The sequence below is a fragment of the Molothrus aeneus genome, chromosome 9 (assembly GCF_037042795.1).
Source record: "Molothrus aeneus isolate 106 chromosome 9, BPBGC_Maene_1.0, whole genome shotgun sequence".
NCBI lineage: Eukaryota > Metazoa > Chordata > Aves > Passeriformes > Icteridae > Molothrus > Molothrus aeneus.
The window spans coordinates 18,844,661-18,869,959 of NC_089654.1; the positions used below are offsets into that span (position 1 = coordinate 18,844,661).

General features: G+C 38.6%; 1 protein-coding gene across 1 annotated transcript; it reads left to right on the top strand.

Annotated features, from left to right (window-relative positions):
• Window positions 1-922: 922 nt before the first annotated feature.
• PALMD (palmdelphin) lies at window positions 923-24,233 on the top strand. The gene is made up of 8 exons (XM_066555682.1): window positions 923-1,022; window positions 6,251-6,331; window positions 11,321-11,451; window positions 15,863-15,977; window positions 16,841-16,874; window positions 16,971-17,081; window positions 17,775-18,872; window positions 22,614-24,233. The coding sequence occupies exons 1-8, from the start codon at window positions 978-980 to the stop codon at window positions 22,655-22,657; spliced, it is 1,659 nt and encodes a 552-aa protein (XP_066411779.1). The 5' UTR covers window positions 923-977; the 3' UTR covers window positions 22,658-24,233.
• Window positions 24,234-25,299: the final 1,066 nt, after the last annotated feature.

Consider the following 25,299-nt stretch of genomic DNA (forward strand, 5'->3'; position numbering starts at 1 on the left):
AGTTCCACTTGTTCTGCAAGTTTCCTAGATTGATTTTGGACAGCTGACTCTCACTCAGGTAATTGGAAAGGTCAAAATGTGCACCATCCCTTAAGGCACAGAATGCTGTTTTCAGCAGAAATCTGCAGGAAGTCAACTGACTAAAAATCCAGCCTGAGAGCCACCAGCATTTTAGATTCATCTCGGTAACACTACAGTGATGATCCTGAAATCCTTACTTAGACAAAGCTTCCCCTGAGTCCCAGATAGCTGACCAGTAATTGCACAGATTAACACTTGCATTTAATGAAAGACCTGACTGCTTAAAGTTTATCTTACTTCAGGTTAGCAGTTCTAAAACTCTTCCAGCTATGAATACAGCTTTTCTAGAAATTTCATCTACAAAACTAAATTGAAACAGCTGTCTCAAAAAAACTCCATGCCATCTACAATGCTAATATTAAAACAGGTTAAAATATACTGGTGAAATAAGATAAATAATTTAAATAATAAACTTCAATATTTAATATTAATAAGTTTAAAATATCTGTTTATCACCAGTAGTATAGAAAAAGAAAGGAAAGATAAATAGGAACACAATAAAAGTTTATTTCAACTGTGGTCCTGTAAGAGTCTGTTTTGGGCATTTAACAGTTAAAGAAGCAGTGGCACGCTAACCGAGCACATTAAAACAAAGAGTTGGCAGCTCCTGAAGGAAAAGAGCTTGTGCTCCACTGTTCCAACTTGTCAGTCAACTCATGCCAGCGCTCTCCCTGTCTGCCTCTTCTCCACACCCTCATTACATGTGTCTGTCTGGACTGATCTGCTCATCTGTTCAGGGACTCTTCTGACAAGTCAAAAATTCTGCCTCTTTCTGCTCTGGAATTGGATCAAATCACCTCAGCTTTTTTTTTTTTTTTTGTAGCCCCACCAGGAGGTTTTTTGCTTATGGTCTCATTCTCTTTGCCTTCACTACTTGTCTGTTTTTGATTTGTAGAATGGAGGAAGCCGAATTGCTGAAAGAAAGATTCCAGGCCATAACAGTAAGTGCTCATGGTTATAATTCTCTACTTAAAAAAAAAATAAAAAAGGCTTAGAAGTAATTTAGAAGTAATAATAGCAATGAGCTGCTGTGTGTTTGCTGAATAATGATTTAGCTTAGGACAGAAAAGGAAAAGACTTTGTCTGCTTGAAATTGTTACTTAATAATTTTAGTTTATAGGATATTGCTTTAAGACAGCTAAGATGACTGTACTGACTTCATCATGGGTTGTATTGGTTGCATTGCACCTTTAAATTAAATTCAAAGCAGTGAAAGTATGTGTGCAAATCACTACTGGACAGTGTAAAACACACATTACAGAACGTTTGCCTGAAGGTCAGAAGGCAGCTAGAGAATTCCAGAACAAGTCAATTTTTACATTTCACAATGTGAGATTAGAGATTTTTCATTTGTACTGTGGAATTAAATACAAGTTCTGAATTATTAATTATCTCCCATAAGTATTGCTGTCTGAAAAGTAAAAAAGGACAAGCTTGGATTAAGAAAATTCCTCCTGTCAGTTTTCAGAGGACAGACTCAGTGAAGTCTGTGCTGGAGACATTAGAAAACATTTTCAGTTTCTCTTCTAAAAGGAAATCCAAGAGATGATTTCTAGTGTACAAAAGGAACAACTAACCTATTTTTCAAGTAATACAACCTGATGTTATAAAAATTGGCTGAAGCCAAATCCTCCTCTGATTTGATCTCCAACTCAACTTATTCACTTACAAAAGACTTAAACTGAAACAACATTTGTCCCTCTGAGATGAAAGGAAACCTCTGGAAGGATCACTCACTCTCTTAGTTAATAATAAATAATAGAAACAAAGGTATTTGTCACAATCCTAACATGACAGATTAGTTGTGAAACAAAACTAGCAGAATGAATGGTGGGCAGAATTAAAGAATACCTTATTGGAATCAAAATACATGTAAGAAGGCATAACTGGAAATCTATGGGAATCTAACAGGTTGGATTTTAATTCAGTTGTGTTTTAATTATCACACTTGATAAGAGCCAACAGGACCATTTACTGTGTTTACTTGAGACCTGACAGAAGCCCACAATAAGGTAATTTGAAATGTTTTAGAGGGTTTAGAGTACATTTGTTTGTTTAACTGCAATGTTGCCTGAACCAGGGTCATAACCTGGACTTTGTCTCTAGTGTATGGGCTCAAAAGATAACAACAGCTTTGGCACTCCAGAGAAGTCCAGGCCTCACAATGTTTTGTGCTCCCTGGGATGCAGGGGCAGGAATGGGGCAGCACTCTTGGCTGGTGAGGACTCCTATGAACATACTGAGGCTGGCATCCTCCAGCTGCAGCTTTACTTCCAAAGGAATACTGAAGCAGTTTTCTTTAAAGAAACTGGGGCAGCTTCCAGTGTCTTGCATTAAAAGAAATAGGAAATAATTTTTGGGTTCTGCCTATGACTTCATTTATTACACTTGATGTGTAAAGGAGCAATGTGCTCTCTGCTTTCATTAATCCAGAGCATTCAGTTGAAACACATGAAGTGTTCCAGCTGCAGAAATGAAGTAGCCTGATTAAAGTGAAGCTATCAGCCCTACCAACCTGCAGAAAGAGTTGTCCAGGGAAACAACACCCTGCAGTTACAATAGCAAGCTACTCCATGGCTCTGGGGGGGTTGGCTCAAGTAAAGTACCTGGGAATTTCAAGCGCTCCCTTCCAGATGTTTGCTGTACAGGATCTAATAGGATAGCAAGGGGCACTCCAGCAGTCAACAACAGCACCTGCACTGAAACTTATTGGTTTCTGTTGTTAAATACCTGTCTCCTTGACAGCAACACAACCAGTAGGAACTCTCAAAGCCTTTTGCAAACCTTTTCTCCCTATAGCAAACAAAAAGGAAAACATGATTATTGTTTTTGTTCATGATGTTGCTGTTATTAAATGTTTTGATGCTCCCATGGCTCTGAAAAGGAAACTTTTTCCTTTGTTATGTAACTACCACCCGCTGCTGAAGTATCTAGACTAGAAAAGCAAAAAATAAAATGCCTTCGTTTTGTTAGAAAGACTCTCATACCTTAAGATATGAAAGCTTTAATACCTTTGATGCTTTAAAACCCTTAATGGGTTTTAATGTCTAGAAAATTACAAGAAAATAAAAATACACTAGTTAAAACATTAGCTGCTCCATGGAATTGACAGTATGTGGCATTTGCCAGGGGATCAAGACCACCATCTTTGGCCCCACTGTAGAACAATGACACAACCTAATGGACTTGGCAGACTAGATATTTCACAAGACACTGCTCTGTGGATACCATTGCCTTTCTTTCAGGTAGATCCAGCCTAGAACACAATTCATTTTTGTGCACAAAAGTCAGGAAAGAGTCCCACATGTTTCAGTAGGAGTGAAAATTAACACCAAGTCTTACCTTTCATGGATGCACAACAGAAAGGAATGGTGAAGATGCTCTGTCATGAAAAGCAAATCCTGCACACATTAACAAGAGCATAGTAAGAGAGGACTCCTGGACTTCAAAGACTTCTGCCAGCAACATGATCATCTGGAGGGGCAGAGTATGAGGTTTAATAGAATCATGGCTCCCTTAGCTATCCAGGAATAAACATTTATTCCATTAGATGTACAGTCAAAGCTTCATAAAGCAAGACATGATGTGCAGACAAAGCATAGCAGAATGCATGGTAGAAAGTGTTCTAACAGGTTTTAAAAGTTATTTTGGCACATAAGGTTCAAAAAGATTCCTCATACTTCTTAGCTTCTGGAATTAGACTAAATTGTATAGATATATGGACTAGGTATATAAAAGACAATCCATTTCAGCTGATTCAATCTGGATAACTGTATAACAGATATTTAATACCTACCAGTGAAATTAAAGCATGCTAGAACACCAGAGGATACAAGAAGAAAACTTAAAGAAAAAACATTGGACATAAAAGAATTATGGACCTCTGAAAAAAAAAAAAACAACAGGCAAAAGTTTCTTTACCAAATAGGTTCCTTACTAACAGTTAGTTTTAAATACACTAATTTATGCCTTTATACTCAGGTTTCTTTCTGCACAGTAGTTTATGTACAAATACTCATTTCAGACTGCCCAAATTCTTATTGCATCCCCACTGGTACAAAAAGAATACTCAAATTGACTTAAAATATTTTTTAATAGTATAAACCAAGTAAGAGCTCATTCTCTGGCTAAGAATCTTATCCAGAACTTTAGTAAAGACAAAAAGAGTTTTTCTTAAGAATTGTAATAATCTGTAAACACAATATCCTATCATACTGCTCATCTAATGATGGGTTATTTAAAGGCCATTTATACCATGAGGGTATAGGAATATTTCCTAAGTAAGGAAAAGTGTGAAAATCAGAGACCAGATACTTAGTCTTTAAAATCAGGTCTGGCTAAGAAAAATACAGCATAGCAGCTTTTGGATAAAGGCTCACACAAGGGTCATTGCAGAAAAATTACATATTGTAGTGATCCTAAATCTGTAACTTGGTTAATTGTATTAAAGAGCATTGGCAAAACACAAAACCACTGCAGAGATAAAAATAGCATGTATTTTGAGGAAAGAGCCCCACCTGTTCTGTTTGGAGTATTAAAGAGGCAGACTAATACCATCAAGGAAAAATTGTAAAGGGTTTATAAATAACTGCTATACTCTTCAGACTGTGAGAGATCAGTGTTGATGTTCACCTGTGAAATCCCAGCACAGTATCAGTAGTGCCTGGCCAGCCTGTATCCTGCCCTTGGTCCCCATAAAGCTTGGTGGCTTCTTCCACTTCCTATCCTATCCTTCAAAAAAGCATCCTCAGAGCCTGTGGCCCCACTGCTAATTTCTCATTTCCAGTAACAGTGAAATGATTCAGCCAAGCACACCATGGCTCTTCCTGTTACCAAATCCCAGATCCCAGGGAAATGGTGGAGAACAACTCCCAGCCTTACATCCAGCACTTCCTTACTGACTTTCTCCAGTCCTTACACACAGCTGGTTCCACAGGTGGGCTGAAAGGGCGAGGCTTTTCCTCTGTTTGTGAAAAAGTTAACCCCTTCCTAAACCATACTTGTCTGAAAACAGACTCTGTATTAAAAAGCTACCACCTTTTTAACAGAGCCAGGCTGTTCTAATTGAAAGGAAAGAAGGATTAGCCTCCAGTCAACAAACATTTCTGCACAGGACAAACAGAAGATTTACTTCCCCAAAATGTATCAAGAAACAAGTACAAATGTTTCTTGATTGGCATATGGCAAGGTGCCATGCCCAACAACAGAATTTTACAGCATTAAGGATGACCAAGACAATAGCCTATTAATACACCTTATTAAAGTTACTTTCCTTTGGCATGATTTCCTTCCCCCTGGCTGCTGAGGACACAAGGTACTAAATCAGTGTTTGGCCTCACACAGAGGAGCCACAAGGTTACTCCACCATGTGACAGTGCTATCCAAAAACAGGAGAGACTCAAGCATTGCCAGTGTTTAGACATTGTTCACCCATTTCTTTTTTTCTCTAACCTGTAATAAAAAGGATTAAAGTGGCACTAGGATAGACCAGTACAACATGAGGTTTATCCTTCTAAATATCAGCAGCCACAAAAACAGTCTGAGCACAAGCAAAAATTTTCTTTTTAAATTGAGAAAACAACATATATGAAGTATGTCACATTGCTCTTTTCTCATCTTTACCATTATTTGACTAACAAAACAAATTTCTAAGTCTTTGTTTATTCTTGTTTATTTCAGCTATTAGCCACAGGATACATAAACTCAGTGCTGGATTCACTGACCGCCCATTTCATCTAGTGATGTATCACAGCTGCTCAGTGCAGACCATGCAGACTCTTTCCTCTCCTAAATGATGTGTGGGCTGCCTCAGGAATTTTGATCAGGACCCATTTTTAGCCTCATTCTGCATGTACAATTTTGTTAAACTGTACTTTCTTCCTGTTTTTTCCCCCCTAACCTTCCCAAGAGTAAATAATTTTTATTTTACACCATCCCTTCTGTGTGGTCATTAACACATTTAAGTGTACTTTGGAGAAAGAGCAGTGGAAACCATACCTGTGTAGGATCAAGTTATTGCTGCAAAGAATTATGCACTACCTAAGCACCACATAAGATTTATAATAAGGCTTTATTTGCATGGATTGATTTCACCCTACTGAACACTCACATAATAATTTTATTAACAAGTAATTTCTCTAAACAAAGTTTTATTGTTCTTAATTTGTAGGACAAAAGAAAACTGCAAGAAGAAATTACACAGAAACGTCTAAAAGTAGAAGAGGAAAAAATGAAACACCAACATTTGAAGGTAAGTAAAGTGTTAGATTTATGTAACTAAAGATAGCCTTAAGTCATACAGCATGAATAAAGGTTGGGGATTTTGGAATGCAAATCTTCATGCATTAAAGTCGTGCTTTTACTGTCAAATTTTCACAGCTTTGTGGAGTCCTGCCAGGACTCCATTTGACTTTAATAAGCATCACTCTTTGAAAAAAATTACACTGGGGAGCTAATGTTACTTGATCACTTAAATGGCATAAAATGAGATCATAACCAGGAAAAACTCACAGATGAAAATTAAGCCTCACATTTCAGACTGGGTGTGTTCACTCCCTAATCCCACAACAGCAACCCCACTTGGTACAGGGTGCAGCACAATGATGAGGTCTAACTGCATTTTTTCCTAGAATAAAAACACCATATTTATTTGGCTGTAGGCTTTTGTCAGCTTGTTTAATTATTCTTTAGTAAAATAATGTCCTTTTTTGTATATTAAAAAAAAGGCATAAATGCTAAAAATATTGTCCTCAAATATGGCCTGGTAAATTCAGGATTACAAAGTCCAGAGGTATAAGAAACCTAAAGATCCATCTCTGTAGAGGACTGAAATTGCACTGATTTCTACCCAACACCACTATTCTTAAAATGTTTATAGCAGTTTGGCAGTCCATGTCTTTTCATTATGTGAGCAGATAAACAGTCTCAAGAGAGATATATTGAATCTAACACAGGAGCGTGGTGTGTCTCCTCCAGCAAATGTGAGAGGAGCATATTTAAAACAGGCTCCTCTTCAAAACAGCCACCACCAGATCCTGAGCTTCCTCCACCCTTTTTTTTTTGTGTCAAGCCAAAATAATGAAAAGCCATGATAGACCAGTACACTGGGCCAGGCAAGCCAACACAGAGCTATGCCCAGGTTTTATTGGAAGCTAGTTACTCCAAGGACAGGCTTGGCCATTTGTGGAACATCTTGTCTAAAAGGGAGGGGAATATCCCTTCCAAGTCCTGTAACCTTTGAGTAGCAAACATGTGACTCCTCCATCATGGTACATGGCTACATCGAGTACTGAAAGTTTTATTTCAAGTTTCCATGTCTATAAATCCAGATGACTCTTTTGCCCTTCTTTACAGGGGGATAAACTGATCTGTTGTAGACAACCAGCTAATCCTCACAACTGCTGTGTGCAGACAGAGCCCTAGGGCCATTTCCTTACAGACTTAGTACATGTTCATAGCTAAAATTAATAGGTCCAGTGGAGTTTTAAAAGTTAAGAAAGCAAAAACCAACCTTGTGCTTATTCTGAAGAAATTTTTTGGAGTTTTCAGAGAGGCTAAAACAATCCTGGAAAAATACTACTGAAATGGCTTTACTTTGGAAGAGAACAGAGGATGTGATTTCTCTGCCTGTTGTATGAGAAACCATACAGAAAAGCTTTTAAATTAAATCAGTCCTCTTGCATATACAAAGCAAAGCAAGGATCTGTTGAAGAAATGATTCACTTGGAAAAGAAGAATCAAGCATACATTTAAATATATACTTACATACACACGTATGCTGTATAAATACATGTACATCATTAGTTATTTGGAGCACACAAAATGTAGACTACTTTTTCAGCTCAGGAATACAACAGGCACCTAATATCAAACACATTAGTACATGAACAGCTTTTGCTTTATACCCCAGAACTTTTGTCCCTTAATGAACATTCTTGCTTCAGACTAATTCAGGTATTTCAATGGAGTCAAACAACAAAAAGATCCAGTGCATGAATTGCTTTAAAACAGATTTAGACTTCTAAAACGTTTAAACACTGCAGAAAATTTTATTAAGGGGTCATTTTCCTAGGGATTCAGGCTGATTCCACCCATTTATACACATACCAGTTATGTGCATGGTGAAATCCAGTGCTCCGTGATCTATTAATACAGCTCACACCTGTCCCCTAGGAAACCATTGCAGGTTAGTAAATCTCACTGCCAGAGATGTTCTTGCTAGATGGATAGCACTATCCTGTTCCTCATTTTGTCCTTCCCATTTATAACCCTTAGCAACAGGTTTATCAGAAGGTTGTTGGTTTGGTTTCTGGTTGTTTGTTTTTATTGGAGCTTTTCTTTGGTATGTTTTTTGTTGCCTAAAAAAGGAAGTTTTAGCTTCCTTTTTGTAAATAGGAATCCCTGCTCTAGCTTCCCAATTTCTTTATTTGCTGCCCCCAAGTAAACTTCTTACTAGAAATACACATGGGGCATCATGACAGATCTTAGTTATTTGGTACAAGTGGAGAAGGAACATTAATTCCCTACAGGTACTCTTCTCTCAAATGAGAGAACAGTACATGTGGGGAATGTAGATGTGGAGGCATGCAAGCAAATATACCTGTGTGGACAGGGCTTCACAGAGCTGCAAGGGTTATTGGAGGCTGCTAGTGTGGGTACAGCAGAAATTTTATCCAGTAATTCCAGATGGTCCAACAACCAATTCTTCCTTCTACTTGGGAGTCCTTCTCACTGAAGCCACAAGGGAAAGGACCAGAGAGAATTGTTTGAAAAGTGCAGTCAGTACTGATTTGCATGTACTTTCTAAGAGCTTTCACAGTTTAGTTTATTAATTTTCAGGCTTCTGACATGCCTGAACTCCATTAGTGCTACCTTGTAGGTGCTTGTCACACACCTCCTCCTTCCAGTGAAAAACCTGTCAGGCCCAAGGCAGCTGCTCCTGCACTGGCTCGTGGCTCTGCCTGGATGGAGCAGATGAAACCCTCTTTTATTCAAAGGTTCTTTCCAAACTACACAATGTGTCATTCTTTCAAAAATGGCTAACTAAATGAAAAAAATTACATGGCATTTAGTTGGGTGTAGCAGCAAACTGCTCTAGAAACATGCAAAAATAATACTATTGTGTTATGTTTGTATTTAGGGAGTTTGCTCTCTTGGGCCTAACCCTATACAGACAGAAGCTTTTGTTGATTTTAATACATGGTATTGGTTTCTGAGGTCTACAGTGCCAGCCCCACTCTAAATCTTACAAGGAATTATCAATTTATTTTTGGAGACATAAGTGCTAGACTAACACTGTTCCAGCCAAGATGAAAGCCTCACTTTTCTAGAGGCCCTACTTATCATTAAAAGCTAAACAGCTTGATAGAAAGGGAATTAATAACTATGTGCCCTCCAGCTTGAGAATACAGTATTTAGTGGTCAATAAGAGTTGTGCCAACACCAGGCTACCTGCATCTACCAGATAATGTAAAGATATCTTACTAAAATCTGCATTTATTTCATTAGAGCCTAAAAAACAACTACAAGGAAGTGCTGCAAAGTGATTCTACAGACAGAGTCAAGGCTCAGAACATCAGTTTTGAGCAACCTGTGTTTACCAAGATTTCCTAGGACCCAGTGTTGAGAGAGACAGACTACCGTCCTGCAGGCAAAGGCAACTGTAAACATTGCTCTTACATCCCACAAGTAAAAAAATTAAAAGCACCACAGTGCCCAGACTTCTCAGCAAGCCTGTTTTAGACACACTTTCTATGACATTATATGTCAAGTGGAAAATTACTTTTGACTGCAATAAGGTCCCACATATATATTCCTCTGCCAGTTGGGCCTCAGTAATAACCTCATGGAAAATGCAAAATAAATAGAAAAGTGCAGGAAGCAACAGCTGAAGTGACTCAACACAGGATGCAGGCAGGGGTTCCAACAGCCCCTGCAAGCAGCACTGAGGTTAATGCAGCAGTGCTGGGCACACTGCCTCAAGCAGCAGTAGTCAAAATTCATACTGCTGTATGGGGGGAGTACACTGCTGTATACTGCTGTATGGGGGGAGAAAACCAAAAACTTAATATGGAAATTAGACAGCTCAAGGATTCTAAATTATAACTGGGACATTCATGGTTAATTAAAGACTTTATATGTGTGCTCCTTTTTTGCCTGTTGAAAGAGTATTTCTAAAGAGTCCCAACTCCTTCCCCAAGGCAGCAACTGCATTTATACCCCTGAGTTAGACTGAAAGGAGTAAAAAGAGTGCAAGAAATGTGGCATGGTTTACAAGTTTCAGCCTGCAAATACGAACTTATCTCCAAGAATATTTTTTATTTTACCAGCAGTATTTTTGAGAGCTCTGATGACTTTAGGTACCACCTTCCCTAGTGTAAAGCAGCTGTAGGAAGCAATCAAAGCATACAATGGTATTTTTCAGAATTTGAGAACACAGCTGAGAGAGATACATTTACCTGTGCACACACAATACACCCATTTGTAAGCCAGCACTGCACAGGAAGAACTTCACAGGCACTAACCAGGTCAGGACCTAAATACCTAAGCTCTGGACTGCCCCTGCCACAGCAGCTCTAAATACACAGCAGGTCTACTGAAACACTAAACACAGCAGCTACCCATGCTCCGCCTTTCCACTGCCTCTCTTACCCCACACATCTTCACCAGCTGAAATGTGAGTTCACTATCATAAGTGCACAAGATCCTTTCAACTTCCAGGAGTACCACTGCATCTTTAAGTCCCTAGAGATCTCTACTCCCATACAATCTTATTTACAGAAACTTCTCATCTTTTATACCTCCTTCCAGAAGCCATGCAATGCGAGGACCCCAGAAATTCTGGACATTGAAACAAAACTGTTGTGCTTCTGACTGGAGTCTTTCACATGAGTCTGTTGAATGTATGGTTGCACAACTGGTTTGCTTTACTGAAGACACACAAACCACTGGATCCACTTACCCATATTAATCTGTTTTGGATAACAGCTGACATACTCTACATTTTTGTTGGGTGAACTAATAAAATGGGGCATTGTTCCTAAAGACTTTGCTTTTAAGTCAATCTCAAAACACAAAAATTTAGTTTTTCTCTTCCAGTGGCACTCACTGTGGTCGGGTTGCCTTATGCTGGATAGATCACAATGCTGCAAGATCACATCTGTGCCATCAAGACAAATACAGCAAATGGTTAAATAGCTTAACTCTAGCATTTACTTACTTGTCTATTTTTCCCCATCAGAAAAAGGCCTTGCGAGAAAAATGGCTCTTGGATGGCTTTAGTTCTATGACTCCAAAGGAAGAAGAAGAAATGCAAAAGCAGAATCAGGAGGACCAACAACGGACTCATGAGCTGGAACAAGACATTTTCAGGTAGGGAAGTACCCCTGCCTTTGTGTCTCAGTTAAAGTGGTCCCATCTCACAAGTCCTACCTTATTTTGTAAAAGATGAAAGTATCAACAAATGCTAAACACATGCAGAGCAAAGCAATTCTTGTGTTTTCTAGTCAGTCAGAATTAGAGAATACAGAATGCACTCCATCTCTGACACAGACAATAATTCTCTTGGCTTACAGGTAGCAGCCTCATGCTAGTTTGTCCTATAATTATGCTGACTTTTTGCTCAAAAGCACTTTTCTCTACAGAATATCTTGGTACACACCTCTGTAGGGTTCATTGTTGCAGTGGTAAGAGGCAGCCAACAAGCCCTGAAAGCATCCCAGAGGCTGTCATTTTGAAGGCATGCAAGAGGGGCCTATAAGACACTAGGTACCAGAAAAGAACAGCATCTAGGGCTAGAATGGGCTAAGGAGCAACAAGGAAATGGTGCTGAACAAGCATTTCCCCATCAGACCACTGGAAGTTCAGCCCTTCTCTAAGCAGTGAGAGGAAAGATTAGATTCCAAGTCCTATTAACTATAAGCAAAGCCTGAGCTAAGAACTTAGGAAGGTTTATTCACATGTCTTTTGCTATAAATTAAATTTTCTACCACTCCCTAATAACTATTTAGCAAGGGCATCAGGAAAAACATCCACACTGCCTTCTAAATAACATTACATCTTATTTATACACACCCAAGCTAGTTTCAAACCAGCCAGCAGTGATACAGAAACCTCGGAATGTAGTCCACTAATAAATATAAAATATGCATCATACAGTTCTTGCACAGTGCTTTTGCTACACCAGTTATCACCAAAGCTAACAAAAATCTGTCTGACCTTTGTCCTGCCCTGTAAATCAAACATTGCTAAACTGATCATGTAGACACATCATACAGTAGAAATAACAAACTGAGAGGCTCAGTAGAATTCTTTCTCCTAAGCATCTGACTATTAAAACTCACTTGATTTGGAGATATCCAGTTCACTCTGTTGAATATTCTGTGTGTGTTTTGTCTTCAGTTAAAAATTATGAATCACTTTAAAGACTCTTTGATTACCCTTGCACAAGTCTTTTCTTCTTTCTCCTGAGAAGACAATTGCAAGTATTGACAGATTATTTACAGTAGTGGCATGGGCCTTGCCATCACCTTCCTAAATGGGATCTCTGTTTTGAAACATTCTTTACTTGAGTGTCAAATTGACACTCAAGTATGTCTGCTAATCACTTCAGATTTGAGCTTTTTTTTGTAAAAGGAAGAAGTTCCATTCTTTGTATCAATGACAAAACAGTGAATAGCAAGCAGCCTGAGCCACCTTGGAGACAAATGGCTGAATGCTTTGGTTACAGACAAAAAATTGCATTTACACTATCTGTCCCATTTCCCCTCTGTACATATTTGAAGCTTCAGTGAACCAAGTGAGCACATCCTTGGTCAGGGTACAAGCTGAATAAAGAAATAAGAGTCCTGTTTTCTCACTAAATCTTCAGCTAATAACACTCATTCTTGATGGAATTACTTGCCGAACAACGTATTTAAAAATGCAAAACAACTGAGGTCTATTCAATTGCTTGTAATGTGCTGCATGAAAGCAGACTCAAGGCTATACCAGAGAGCTGCTAAAGCATTTGACTCACCTCAAAGCCTGTGAGAGCTTGCTAAACTGCCTTTTCCCCTCAGTCTAGAATTCTTCAGAGTGGTATCTTCCTATCTGCTTTTTGTTCTCAAGCCATTTATTTTTTTCCCGGGGTGGCAGTGATGCCAGCTGCAGCAGATCAGCTGATGGCCAGCAGCATCCAGGCAATCTCCATAGATCTGAATTCAGCTGCTGCTTTGTTAGAGAAACCTTTCAATTAGTGTCTTGATTTCTAAGGTTTCTTCTCACATCCACACCTCTATACTACTCATTTCTCCCTCTCAAATAATCAGTGCTACTTGAAAAGAGGACAAATATTCAAAGGATAGATTTAATACAGTAGCTGTGTCATACTTCCATTACTCTCCTAAAAAATGCAGCACTGTACAAAAGGTAGTTTCATATAATTGCTAGAATAGTTGCTAGACCCTTTCAAGACAAACTGGGATATAACTTCATAAATATGTGATTGACTTAGAAGCTTGTAAACATTTAAACACACCAGAAAGATCTTGGCCTAACTTTGCAACCGCATGACATTATAAGAGCTTCAATTTCTTTGAACTATACAAATCACATCTCTTAGAAGTTTTCTTTCTACTAATCCCAGAGTGCACACTCACAGCACACACTGAAATTGAACCATAAAATCTGGTTTTGCAAGCATAAGTGCAAAAGAGATACTTAGAGTCTAGATGCAATTCCCATTACATGGGTATGAGAGTTTCTCTCTAAACCCACTGAGAATTGAACCACTGAGAATTTAATTACCATATAAAGTGGGTGTTGGTATGGGTGAAAGAGCATATATAAACTGTAATTTGTTTCTTGATCACTCAGGTAAATACATGGTGTTTATAATCTGTGATTTATTTGGGGTATTTGGGGTTGTGTTTTCTCTTTTTCCCCACCTCCCTTTTTTAAATTATCTCCAAGATTTTTCTCCTCTTCTTACACCTGTGTGTCTAGAAGTGTTTAGAGCCAAGACTAAAATAAATCCACAGTATAAGTGAATGATTTTTCAGCTCATTATGCTTCTGTGAGTCTTTAATGATTTTCAGATTATGAGAATTTTGTGATCAACTCTCATCTAAAAATAAACATGTCAATAAAAATAAAACATCTCAATATATTAAACAAAGACTGTTCCATAAGAAGTGCAAAAATATGGCACATGGTCATTACTTTCTTTTATAGCTGTCCAAAAATATTCATCCCCCTTGTAAAATTTTTTAGATTTTAGCACTGTAATCGGTACCTTTGATCAGGGTTCTAAGGCCATCTTGCAGAGCTCAGGTCCAGAGTGTGAGCAGCTTTTAAATATTTTTTTAGCTTTTACTTTCATCCTGAAGGGTTTTTTTCCTGTATCTGTTCTGAGGTCTGTGATACCTTTGTATATCAAAAAAGAGACATTGTCACCAACAGATAAGTCCACGTAGCACCCTGTTAGTGTAGCTTTACATACCTGAGTTTAAATAGGCCAAGAGCCATAATGGTAATTCAGATTCCTCAGCCACACAGAAGGAAATCAATAATGCTAATCTGTCAACCTGCATTCAGCTTTTCTAGACTGATTACTTTAAAGGGATGGCAGACTTTAATAATTCAGGGTGACTTTGTGTAATACTGTGAATCCTAGTACACAGTAAAGAAGTCAAAGTACAAAAATCCAACACTTCTTTCCCTCTGGGTTATAGGCCAACACTTCTATAACCCTGTCTGTAACTTGTTCTCAGCTGTAACTATTCTGACTGCTCTCAGCAAAAGGTGGTATCAGTTGCAGCTGCCTTAGGTCTACAGTCATTGATTTCCAGCATGGATTAAAAAAAAAAAATAGCAGGCATATTTCACTCATATGGAAAATATGGAAGCTTTTGGAATTTTTTTTTTAAGTTAAAAGAAATTTTTTTAAAAAGAACTATGAGACTAAAGTTATACAGCATTAACCTACAGCATAAGACATTCAGTTCAAGTCCCACTTCAGAGTTAAATCTGGAGTTAGATTCTAGATCTTCATGGAGAATTGACTTCCCAACTACTCAGCTAATAAGGCAAATTCCATTTAAAACTCAACAAATATGCACTTATGAAGAAAAGAGTAGTCTTGATAAGAAGGAACAAAAAATAGGAAACAGGACACCTGCTTAAGTCACTGCCTTAGAGAAAAAATTGACTAAGATGCTTTACTTTAGCAGTGTGCTTTCTCCCTCTCTGACACAGAGATTCAATTTTTTATCTTGGACTTTTCTGTCTAGAAGTGTTTGTCATACACTAAGAAAATAAAAACTCTGATCAGGAAAAAAGATACCTTGATCATTGTACTCAGTTTTAATATGCAACAAATCATACAACAGAGACTTACCACAGAAGAAGGGTAGGGAAAGTAGCAGTAACATACAAACCTGCAGCAAGTGTCAATAGCCCAAAAGAAATTTTTACTTCTGAGCCTCAATACTGCTTTCACATAACAATAAAGGTTTTTAAAATAAAATAGTTAACCCATCAGCCAAGTCCTAACTGGCAAAATAGTTCATGTTTAAATGTGGAAGGCTTTGTTTATTGTTGGGCTTGGGTTTTTTCTTTTTAAATGAAAATACTATTTCACACCTTTTTCCCAATGTGTGTGAAACCATAAGTTGATCTCATATAAGAGCAAAGTTTGTCAAGGTAAGTAGAACCATCTCTACTAGCGTCCATATTCCCAATGCATCAATTCCACAGTGTTGCTCTCTGCCTGGTATTAAATGAAATGCAACTGTGATTGCAGACTGGAGAAGGAAATTGAGGCTCTGGAAAGACAAGAAATGGAAGTCTCAGCTAAGGAAGAAGCAATTTTAAAGAAACTGAAGTCTGTTGAGAAAACAACAGAAGACATAATAAAGGTTAGTGTTATATTATTCCAGAAATAGAATTTATTACTCAATCATCATCATATTCAGGGAAAGGGGAACTAGCTGGATCCCATGAGTGGTCATGAGCTCTTGTCCAAAGTGACAACAGTTCAAACACGAGAGGGGTCAAGATGTTACATTGTTTAAGTGCCCATGTCTCCATTTGCTTATTTATGGGGGTGGGGGAGCAATTCCTATCTTTACTCATCTACAGCACTGCCACTGACACCAGCAGCTTTGCATCTCAGCCAGAGACAGACACACCAGGCACAGACCAGGTACCGAGGCTGGTCTGCTCATGCTCCTTCAGGTGACGTGCCCACTTAAACTGCATCATGCTCTCCACCAAGTCCCTGACAGAGATCATGATGCATCTTAATATTATCAGCTGTTAGTCTTTGTCAAAAGGTAATTTTAGTATTTTTTAATTATCTTAAACCATCTCAAAAAATACAGTGATGAAACTAAACTTCAGTTCTCCAGCTGTTCTTACATACACTCACACATTCGCTACACAGGGAGATCAGTAAAACTGGAAAGTCAAAGTAGGACCTGTAAAAAAACCTTTGACACCAACCAGGCTGGGCCACAGTGGGAGGCTAGGTCACTGTTTAACACTTCATAATATTTTTGTCCTTCCCTGTGTGACTTGGAATCATAGTGGCATAAGACCCCAGAAATTTCTCTTTCTCACTTTCTATGCTCCAACTGAGCATATTTCACTTTTAGGCCCTTCTCTGTATGAAGCTGTGAACACAAAAGGTTAAAACTATCAGGGAAACCAAAGCACTGTGTAGTTAACATCTTAAAAGTAACTATCACATTCATTGTTAATGGTTCTCTTTCCCACCTAGTCTGTGAAGACTGAAAAAACTGGATTTGAAAAAGGTACGTTTAGTTAAAAGACTATTTTTTAAAAGGTTCTTGTAGAAATAAGTTAAAACATACTAATGCTTTGTGGATCTGTGGATCTTCTTTACTTAGAGGCAGCAGACTACATATATGCCAGCATCCCTGACCTTCCCAAGTATTTCAGACCTTCTGCACTGAGAAGCACAGCACATGCTGACACGGATGATGAAGAAAAAAGAAAAGGTACTGCTTATTAGTAACTCCAGAAGGTGTTGATATGTACAAGAGCTTCCTATATATTGAATCTAATTCACTGTAAGCAAAGAATACACATTACAGATATGAGACATTTGTTCTCATTTAAGTTGTGTTGCCAGTTAGGTCATCAAAACTGAGAGGTGAGACAGTGGTGTAAAGTATGTGCCACTGGGAATAACTTTTCACCACTGACACTTCTTTCCAGCACTTCATTCTTCTGCCTGTCATATGTACAGACTCCCTTCATATCATTCATTTCTCATTTTCTATCTGCACTTACAGCTGTTGGGTAGCCAGCAGTAGTCAGGCAATTTCCCAACTACTACAAAGCCTCCTAACCCTTCAGAGTGCCCAAGATTCTCTGGCATCACAGCACATGGAGCTTTTCAGCTGCTATTGCCCAGCATAACGCCTGAGGCCAAGGTTAAATCTGGATTTCTCAGTCTATCATGTAATGAAAACTGTCTCAACAGCTGATTCTTCCTCACAGAATGAAAATACTTTTTTCCACTGGATAAAAGGGGACATCCAAAATGAGAATCTAATATACAGTTTGTGTATGTGATAATTTCACATATTTAATAATTCATTCTGACAGTTGTTTTCTATCACTGTCAGAAGTCCTGTATTTCTTGCAGCTACTGCATTGCCAGTTTAAGCACTTGTTTCTTTCAACAGCATTGTTTGCCATGGAAATTAAGGTTGAAAAAGACATGAAGACAGGAGAAAACACAGTGTTATCAACAATACCTCTTCCCTCAAAGGAGTTTAAAGAGACAGGAATTAAAGTCTATGATGATGGCAGGAAGTCAGTCTATGCAGTGTCCTCAAATGGGACCACAACACAAAATGGGATGGATGAACTTGCTCCTGTTGAAGTGGAAGACCTGCTACGGCAGGCAACTGAAAAAAATTCTCAGTCTCCCACAGAGTACCATGAACCTGTCTTTGCAAACAAATTCTGCAGGCCAGTTACTCCTCAGAAAGACAAATTAGTCCCAGGACCAAAACCAGAAGGCACTGATAAAAGAGAGATGAACGGATTTAGCAATCATCAGACAGGATTCTCTTCCAAAACAGAGCCCTTTATGCAGCAAAATAAAGAGAATGGCCTTGATCTTCCAAAGGTAATACAACCAAAGTCTCCCTCTCCAGTAATTTCTCATACAGAGAATAAAGTGCACACTAATCCTGACAACAAGATGATTCATAATGAAGAAAGAAATGCTGCACATGAGGAATTAAAATCTTACCAGAACACAACGGAAAAACATAGTGAGACAAGATTTTTAAATCCCTGTCACGCTAATGCAGCATCCCCTGCACCTCAGGATGAGGAGGATATTCGGTACAACATTGTGCAGGCTGTACCTTGTTACGTGGATGAATCTGAGCCTGTGACGATGGTGTTCATGGGTTACCAGCGCGTTGACGATGACGATGCGGAAGCAAACCAGAAGCTGTCCCCATACGATGGGGTCATCCATGCAGAACTCGTTATCATTGATGACGATGATGAAGACGACAGCAAATCTGAGAAACCAGCATATCATCCCATAGGCCATTACAGTAAAGTTTATCAGCCACCAAACAGGAAAACCACAGAAGCCCAACAGACAAACCCTGTGAGCAGTCTGGGTGCGAGCCTGAACAAGGTTCCCCACAAAAATTCCATCTCCCTGCAAGAACAAGAGGAATGCTTAAGCTCACCAACACACCACACTCATCTTCACAGCCAGATGTCTGGAGATGGTACAGAAGATCCCTCACTAACAGGTAACAGAAAAGGAAAATCATGTAACTGCTGCTCACTCATGTAGCAAATTGATATTGCTCTTATCTGCTGGCAACTGTATCACTTCTTATATTGTTTGGATTGTTTCAGACTAATACGCTATTAATAATCATTTTTTTGCTCTTCTTTGTTAACAAATACCAATCTACATTTTGGATCTGTTGAATTATTTTGTCTTCAGCAATGCACTAGTTACCATACCAAAATTTGGAAAATAAACTACTACAGAAATGCCATTCCTATAACCTTGAAAGATTAAAAATGGTTCTCTTTCAAGTTCCATTAATGCTACCAAAATTAGCAGAATTAGTTTTCATTTCTTGCAGGTAACTAACAGCATTGCTACCTAACAATTCCTCCTCCCTCACTGGCATGTTTTTCTGCCTGTCTGCATTCCAACTACTTCCTAGACCATCCAAGTTACTCCTTAAATAAGAAAGACTGCTTAATAATCACCTTTACTTTGTATTTTTAAGGAATCAACATTGCCAACATTGTCATGATAGTGTTTATGCAAGTTCTAACATTTTTCCATTTACCGGAGTTAGACATTTTTGTAACTTCTGAAAGATAATGAGAAAGTTTTCATCACTACGCACTGTTTGTTCAGTAGTCCACAGAGTTATTTTTGAATAATTTATATATTCTATAAATACATATGGTACCTATTTCTTACTATAAAGTTTTATAATAAAAGTTTGAAAGCAATAGCAGAATCTTCCAGAAATATAGAAAACTCTTCTTTATTATGTTGCACTTTAACACATTCAATTAGACTCCATTTAAGTATACTTATAGAGCAGCAGATTGCAGACTAGTCACATTCCACTTGAAGGAAAGAACAGCCTGGTTGAATTACAGGAAGATCAGGGGTCCTGATGCCACATTCTCTCCTCCAGAGAATTTGCAGCAAAAATGTAAATTTAGACCCTGGCTAAAGCTGAACTGACAACCCAGGAATTCTTTACACTTCATGTAAAGCCAGGAAAGAGGATGATCTTTGGATCATGTAAGAACGTTCAAGTATTTTTGCATCAGTAGGCAGTGATTGGGAAGAACTGTCCAGCAAGCAAGGCTCTCAGCTTTTAAGAGTATCAACATTGTTGAGACATGCACACAAAAGCCAGAAACATTGCAGCAGTGCTGCCCATCCTTTCTGGTCAATAGGGCCACTACACTTTTCCATTACCTTTGCCTTCCTCAAGCACCCATCCTGCCATCTCTGTACTTCCCTGTGTTCTCCAGCACTAAGGGCTGCTACCAGGAGCTTTTATATCAGCAACTGACAGCAGAAGTAGTTAGTACAGGCAAAATAAACCACTCCAGAATCTGCTCCAGTCCATTATATTTTGGGGATGGTCCCTTAATTCCCACATAAGTATAGGATAACAGAGAAGGGTCACTTATAACTATTCCACCAATAAGAAAATGGGCAATTGGGGAAAATGGATCCCAGCTACATTAAAAGCAGTTTGGCAATTGCCTCAAAAATTCCCCCAGTCAGCACTGCCTCCAAGTGCATATCTTCATACCTAGTAGAACTTGGAGCTAAGCCATACTCTTCTTTAGCCCTCCACTTATTTATTGCCACTCCCTGGGACATTTTTGATCAGTGGAAAAAGCCAGGAAGTGACTCAATCTTTCCCAAGGAGCCCTACAATCCTACTGAGACTTCTAAAAGAGAAACAAAACCAGGAAAGCCTCTCAATCTAGAACAATGTAATTATACAGAGCTGTTTCTTAAAGAAATATATTGTTTTCAAAGCAGTCATTGATGCCCACCCTAGCAGGTTCACCCTAAGCACTGCTAGACAAAAGAGTGGAGTCAATTATTTTTGGTAGCTCATCATTAATTAAACTAAAACAACGAACAGTAAAACAAAAAAAATCCTCTTGGAAACTAAAGCTTTGGGAAGCACTTGCAGCATTTAAACATTATACAAGCACTGGGGACTCTGAAAGACAATGGAAAACAAAGCTCTGGACAGACCAGCATAATGGCCCCTTATGTAACAATTTTTCTTTAGGAAAGAGATGAACCTTCAGAACAAGTTACTGAACCAGTTAGCAATGGCCAAGGAGAAGGAGGCAGAGGCATTGTTCCATGTGCCAAGCTATATAGAGACAGATCAGATTAAATTAAGAGCTTTTCATGCCCACAATCTTACAAAGATGTAGGACATACCTTTCCACATAGCAGCAATTTTCCTTCTCCCACAAGCTCCCTTCTTGACCAATATCTCAAAGTATGTGCCCTCAGAAAACCAGAGGGCAGAGATACAGAGAAAAGGATGACAACTCTATAATTGGTACACCCGTATTTGCATTATTAGGGCTTGTTTTCTTCTTCAAATTTCAGGCAAATTAATTCAAGTGCAAATGTTTTGAAGATGCAATACTCATTAGGAAAATGAAAAGTCCTTGGGAGGGAACAAAGGCTAGACATAGTGAAATGAATAAGGAAATGCAAAAGTAAAGCTGAATAAGCAGCAAAACATACTGACAGTGTGGAACAGGCTCTCATGGGACACAAAGGTCCAAGGGTTTTGGCAGCTAGCTAGTCTAGATGAGCTTTTTTTCCTACCACTGGAAGCTTTGCAACCTTCAAAAAACACAGTGGAGACAGCTCCATTTGTGTTGAAGTAAAATACGAAAATCTTTTTTAATGAAGATTCATGCACACCATCTGTTCCTGTAATGTATAGAACAAGACAAAAACAGACCATGAGCTAGAAGTGAGGCATCAAACTGACTGTTCTCAAACCACAACCAGAGCCTGAATCCTTCAGAATTCCTCAGCCTGAAAAAAGTACACAGTGTCTTTGTAAGAGCTAAGGTTAACATTAGTGGCTCTATGATATAAAGTTACTCAGATGCTTCTCTGATTTGCATCAACTTCAGCATTCAAAACATAACTTGAGCTGGACACTTGCTGACACGTGTAAATCAAGTAAGCAGCTGCTTTGACCCCTCGTGTCTCAGCACAGAGACATATGCAGGGTGCAGGAATGAGACACACTATTTTTGGTAACTCTTCAAACTAGCAGGTCAGAGTAATGGAGATTATTCAACAATGTGCTGGGGGGAGGTTTTACATATCAAACAACAGCATTATATTGCTGTTCCAAAAACAACCTTAACGTTAAATCATTGGCCTTTTGCTGTCCCTTTCAAACTTACCCCCATTATACCTAGTAACAGACAATAGCCATACTGATGTTTATACAGGTGCTGTTTCTACATCAGATGAAATCAGGAACATGACTAACTCCCACTCTGACTCACAACACTGGGAAGAAACAAAAGTTTGCTTTGAGCATCATCGAAAAGGAAAAGGTTTCCAAATAGTTATAGCTCCCACTGAGGAGTTTAGTTTAAACAAAGAGTTTGTTTAATTATTAATGTGTCCTTTTAATCTGTCAGCATCCAGTCAAGGGCAAAGCCAACTCTGTGTTAGTGATAGTAACAGAGACAAAATAGAAGGTAGCTGTGCTAATTTTTAAATAGCAGTTATGGAGTGATTTCTAAATATACTCACTTTATTGCAAAATTACCAGAACTAACACCTTCTACTGATTTCTTTCTATAACACTAAAACAATGCTTATTCTGCTGGATTAACCACCGGAGGTATGTGTATTCTTCATTTTTCTAAATAAGGAGATTTTGCTTCAGAATCAGAAAGAAAGACTTAAAATGCAATGGCTTTGTTTATTTTTGCAGCTCTGAGGATGAGAATGGCAAAGCTGGGGAAAAAAGTCCTTTAACAGCTGTAATGAAATGGAAGTAAAAATTACCACTCAAAGCAGATAAAGCTAAGAAGACTTTCTTCCACATACTTTTTCTGGATCATAATGCTTGTTTTGCTACTCTGTTTCATGGGCTATTTTGCCCTCTGCATAATGCAATGGACTTTAACAGACTTTCAGATTTGACCAACCGCCACATGCACACACATCACATCCTGGATTTTGTTAAAAGTAGTGGGAAGTTACATAAGGCCATAAATGCAGTGTATATACAAGTATGAAGACATGTGCATACCTGTTCTGACAATCAGAAATATGCTGTTGCTATATACACAGAGCAGATAAACACCTATCTCCATGGAACTTCATGGGATGTTGTTTCACATTAAAGTGTGCCAATCTATCTGATTTTGACTGAAAATGCTGTTGTAGCATTCTTTTTGTAAAAGCATTGGTTAATAAAAAGCAAAATGTGAGAGAGGAGCAGGAAGACATGTAAACATAAAACATGCTTTCCTATTATACTACCTTGGATGAAATGTAAAGCATTCCTATTTAAGTGATAGCAGAACAAACAAAAAATAATTAAGCCAGCATATTGAAATATTTAGCATCCTTCTAGATCTCCACAGTCCATTCACCCTTCTATGTTACATATGACAGTGTAGCCATCCCCACAGGCTGTTCTATTCACCATCCTACAAACATGCTGCCCACCCACAACCTCACAGATCAGTCCTGTGCATAATATGAACAGCCTGACCTCCTCCTGAGCATGGTTTTGCCTCCCAGCCTGCTGAGAAAGCTCCTTGCTTTTCCAAGAAACTGGTTGTCAGACAGGCAGTGCTGTCCATCAAAAAAAAACCACAACAAAACAAAAAACAACCAAAACAAACAAACAAACCCCCAACAACAGAAAAAGGACTCCAACAGCCATACTGTTTAGGTTTCAGTGGGCTGGGAAGCTAAAATCAGGCAAGCCTCCCACCAGAAATGCTGAGCTGCCAGTAGCTTGTTCTGCAGCTGAATACAAAGATCTGTTACAGGTGCAGCCACTGCTGGGCACAGTTCTCCAGCAAATTTCAAGGCTCCCACCAAAAAACAGGTTGATTCTTTCCACATGGTAGAGGAGGTAAGGGCCCTAAAAACAGGTTCAATCACATCTGGAGAAATCACATCCAAGTCAGATTTTCCAGTACATAGTTCTTGGGGAGAAAGTGCCTCATAGGACACTACACCATTATACTCAAATCAGTACAACAGCTTTAATTTACTAGGTCTTAGCCTCAATTTGTAACACTAAACAGATAAAGCTCAAGTTGTGTTATTCTGGTATGGTTGACTCTAATTATGCACCAGTAAAAAAAAAACAAAAACACTGTAATTTTTTGCTGGTATTCTTTTCAAAGCAGGAAACTGAAGTTACTACCTCATACTGAGGCACGATGGTAGTAATTGACTGATTTGTAGCCTCTAAACACTTGGTGGCTCCCAGTCTGATGTGGGTAATAATCTCATATTTTAAGACTTATCAGAAATGGTTACCTGGAGAGTGGAATAGTAAATAAGAACAAATAAATTTTATTATAGTACACTTCCTGTATGCCTATCCTCTTGTGTTTTGCTGTTCTATAGTGTTTTTTTTTCTTATGCTTCTTCTGTCATTTGCTGGTTGTGAAAGCAGAAAGCTTCAGCCTCAACTCTTAAGGATACACCAAAAAATGAGAGCAGGTGAGTGATAGGAAGTAGTCACAAACAATTTTTGTAACAGAAGAAGATAGCTATGGTCACTCATCCTCTGCTCCCCCAACAACCTGTACTTTTAAACATAAATAATATGGAAAAGGGAGCAACTATCATCACAATACTAGCCCAAGTACTTTAAAGGAAAGACTAGAAAGCTTTGTGCTTCTGGAAAGTAGGAATATTTGTCATCTGATTGCTACAGCCCCAGAGTTTTCCTGCATCCTATATCAACAAGAACAGAAATACAACGTGGCAAGTTATCTTTTCAAATGTCGGTAGAGATGCCATGCAAAAGTCTAATTCATCATTAAAGCCAAGTGATTTCTAAGGCCCCATGAGACAAAAGTCTCTCAGAGGCAAAGCTGAAGCTGCAGTCGTTCTTATGTACAGTATCCTTTGTGTGGGATGATGGTCATAAACAGCTGGTTCAGAGTGACACAGCTTTGTGGTCCATATTATGTGAAGTCACTTTTGCACAGCACAAGGAAGACCAGCAGAAGCAAGACAGTGGTTGAACTAGGCCAGGTAGGAACTAAACCAGGTGGCTCCAAGCATGTTCTGAAGAATTTGTCCTGTGCCAGTTCTGCTGTACCACTTACTCAGGTATGTGCAACAGTTTCCTCCTTCACACAAACCCGTTGAAGAAGTCAGAATCAGATTTATGTGAGCAAAGAATTTCTCAGACCTACTAGGAGATCATCCCTGTTAACCACCCTTCCATTCACTTGGACTCTTCCTACTTCAGCCTGCACCAAAACCACTGAGGTATTAACTTCTGCATAGAAATGCAGACTACTGCAGTTTTTCCTTGGCAACTGCTGCTCATCTTCTGTTGTCTGGACAAGAATATACCCACATGACACAAGAAAACCATCCATATCTGCTCAAACCAAAGCTTAATAATAGATAGACAT

What these genes read in the sequence shown, in the direction of transcription:
- PALMD (XM_066555682.1), top strand. Translation starts at nt 978, where the DNA reads ATGGAGGAAGCCGAATTGCTGAAAGAAAGATTCCAGGCCATAACA. An exon ending in AAAAACTGGATTTGAAAAAG is followed by an intron (nt 16,875 to 16,970) that starts GTACGTTTAGTT and finishes TTCTTTACTTAG; the next exon opens with AGGCAGCAGACTACATATAT. An exon ending in TGATGAAGAAAAAAGAAAAG is followed by an intron (nt 17,082 to 17,774) that starts GTACTGCTTATT and finishes TTCTTTCAACAG; the next exon opens with CATTGTTTGCCATGGAAATT.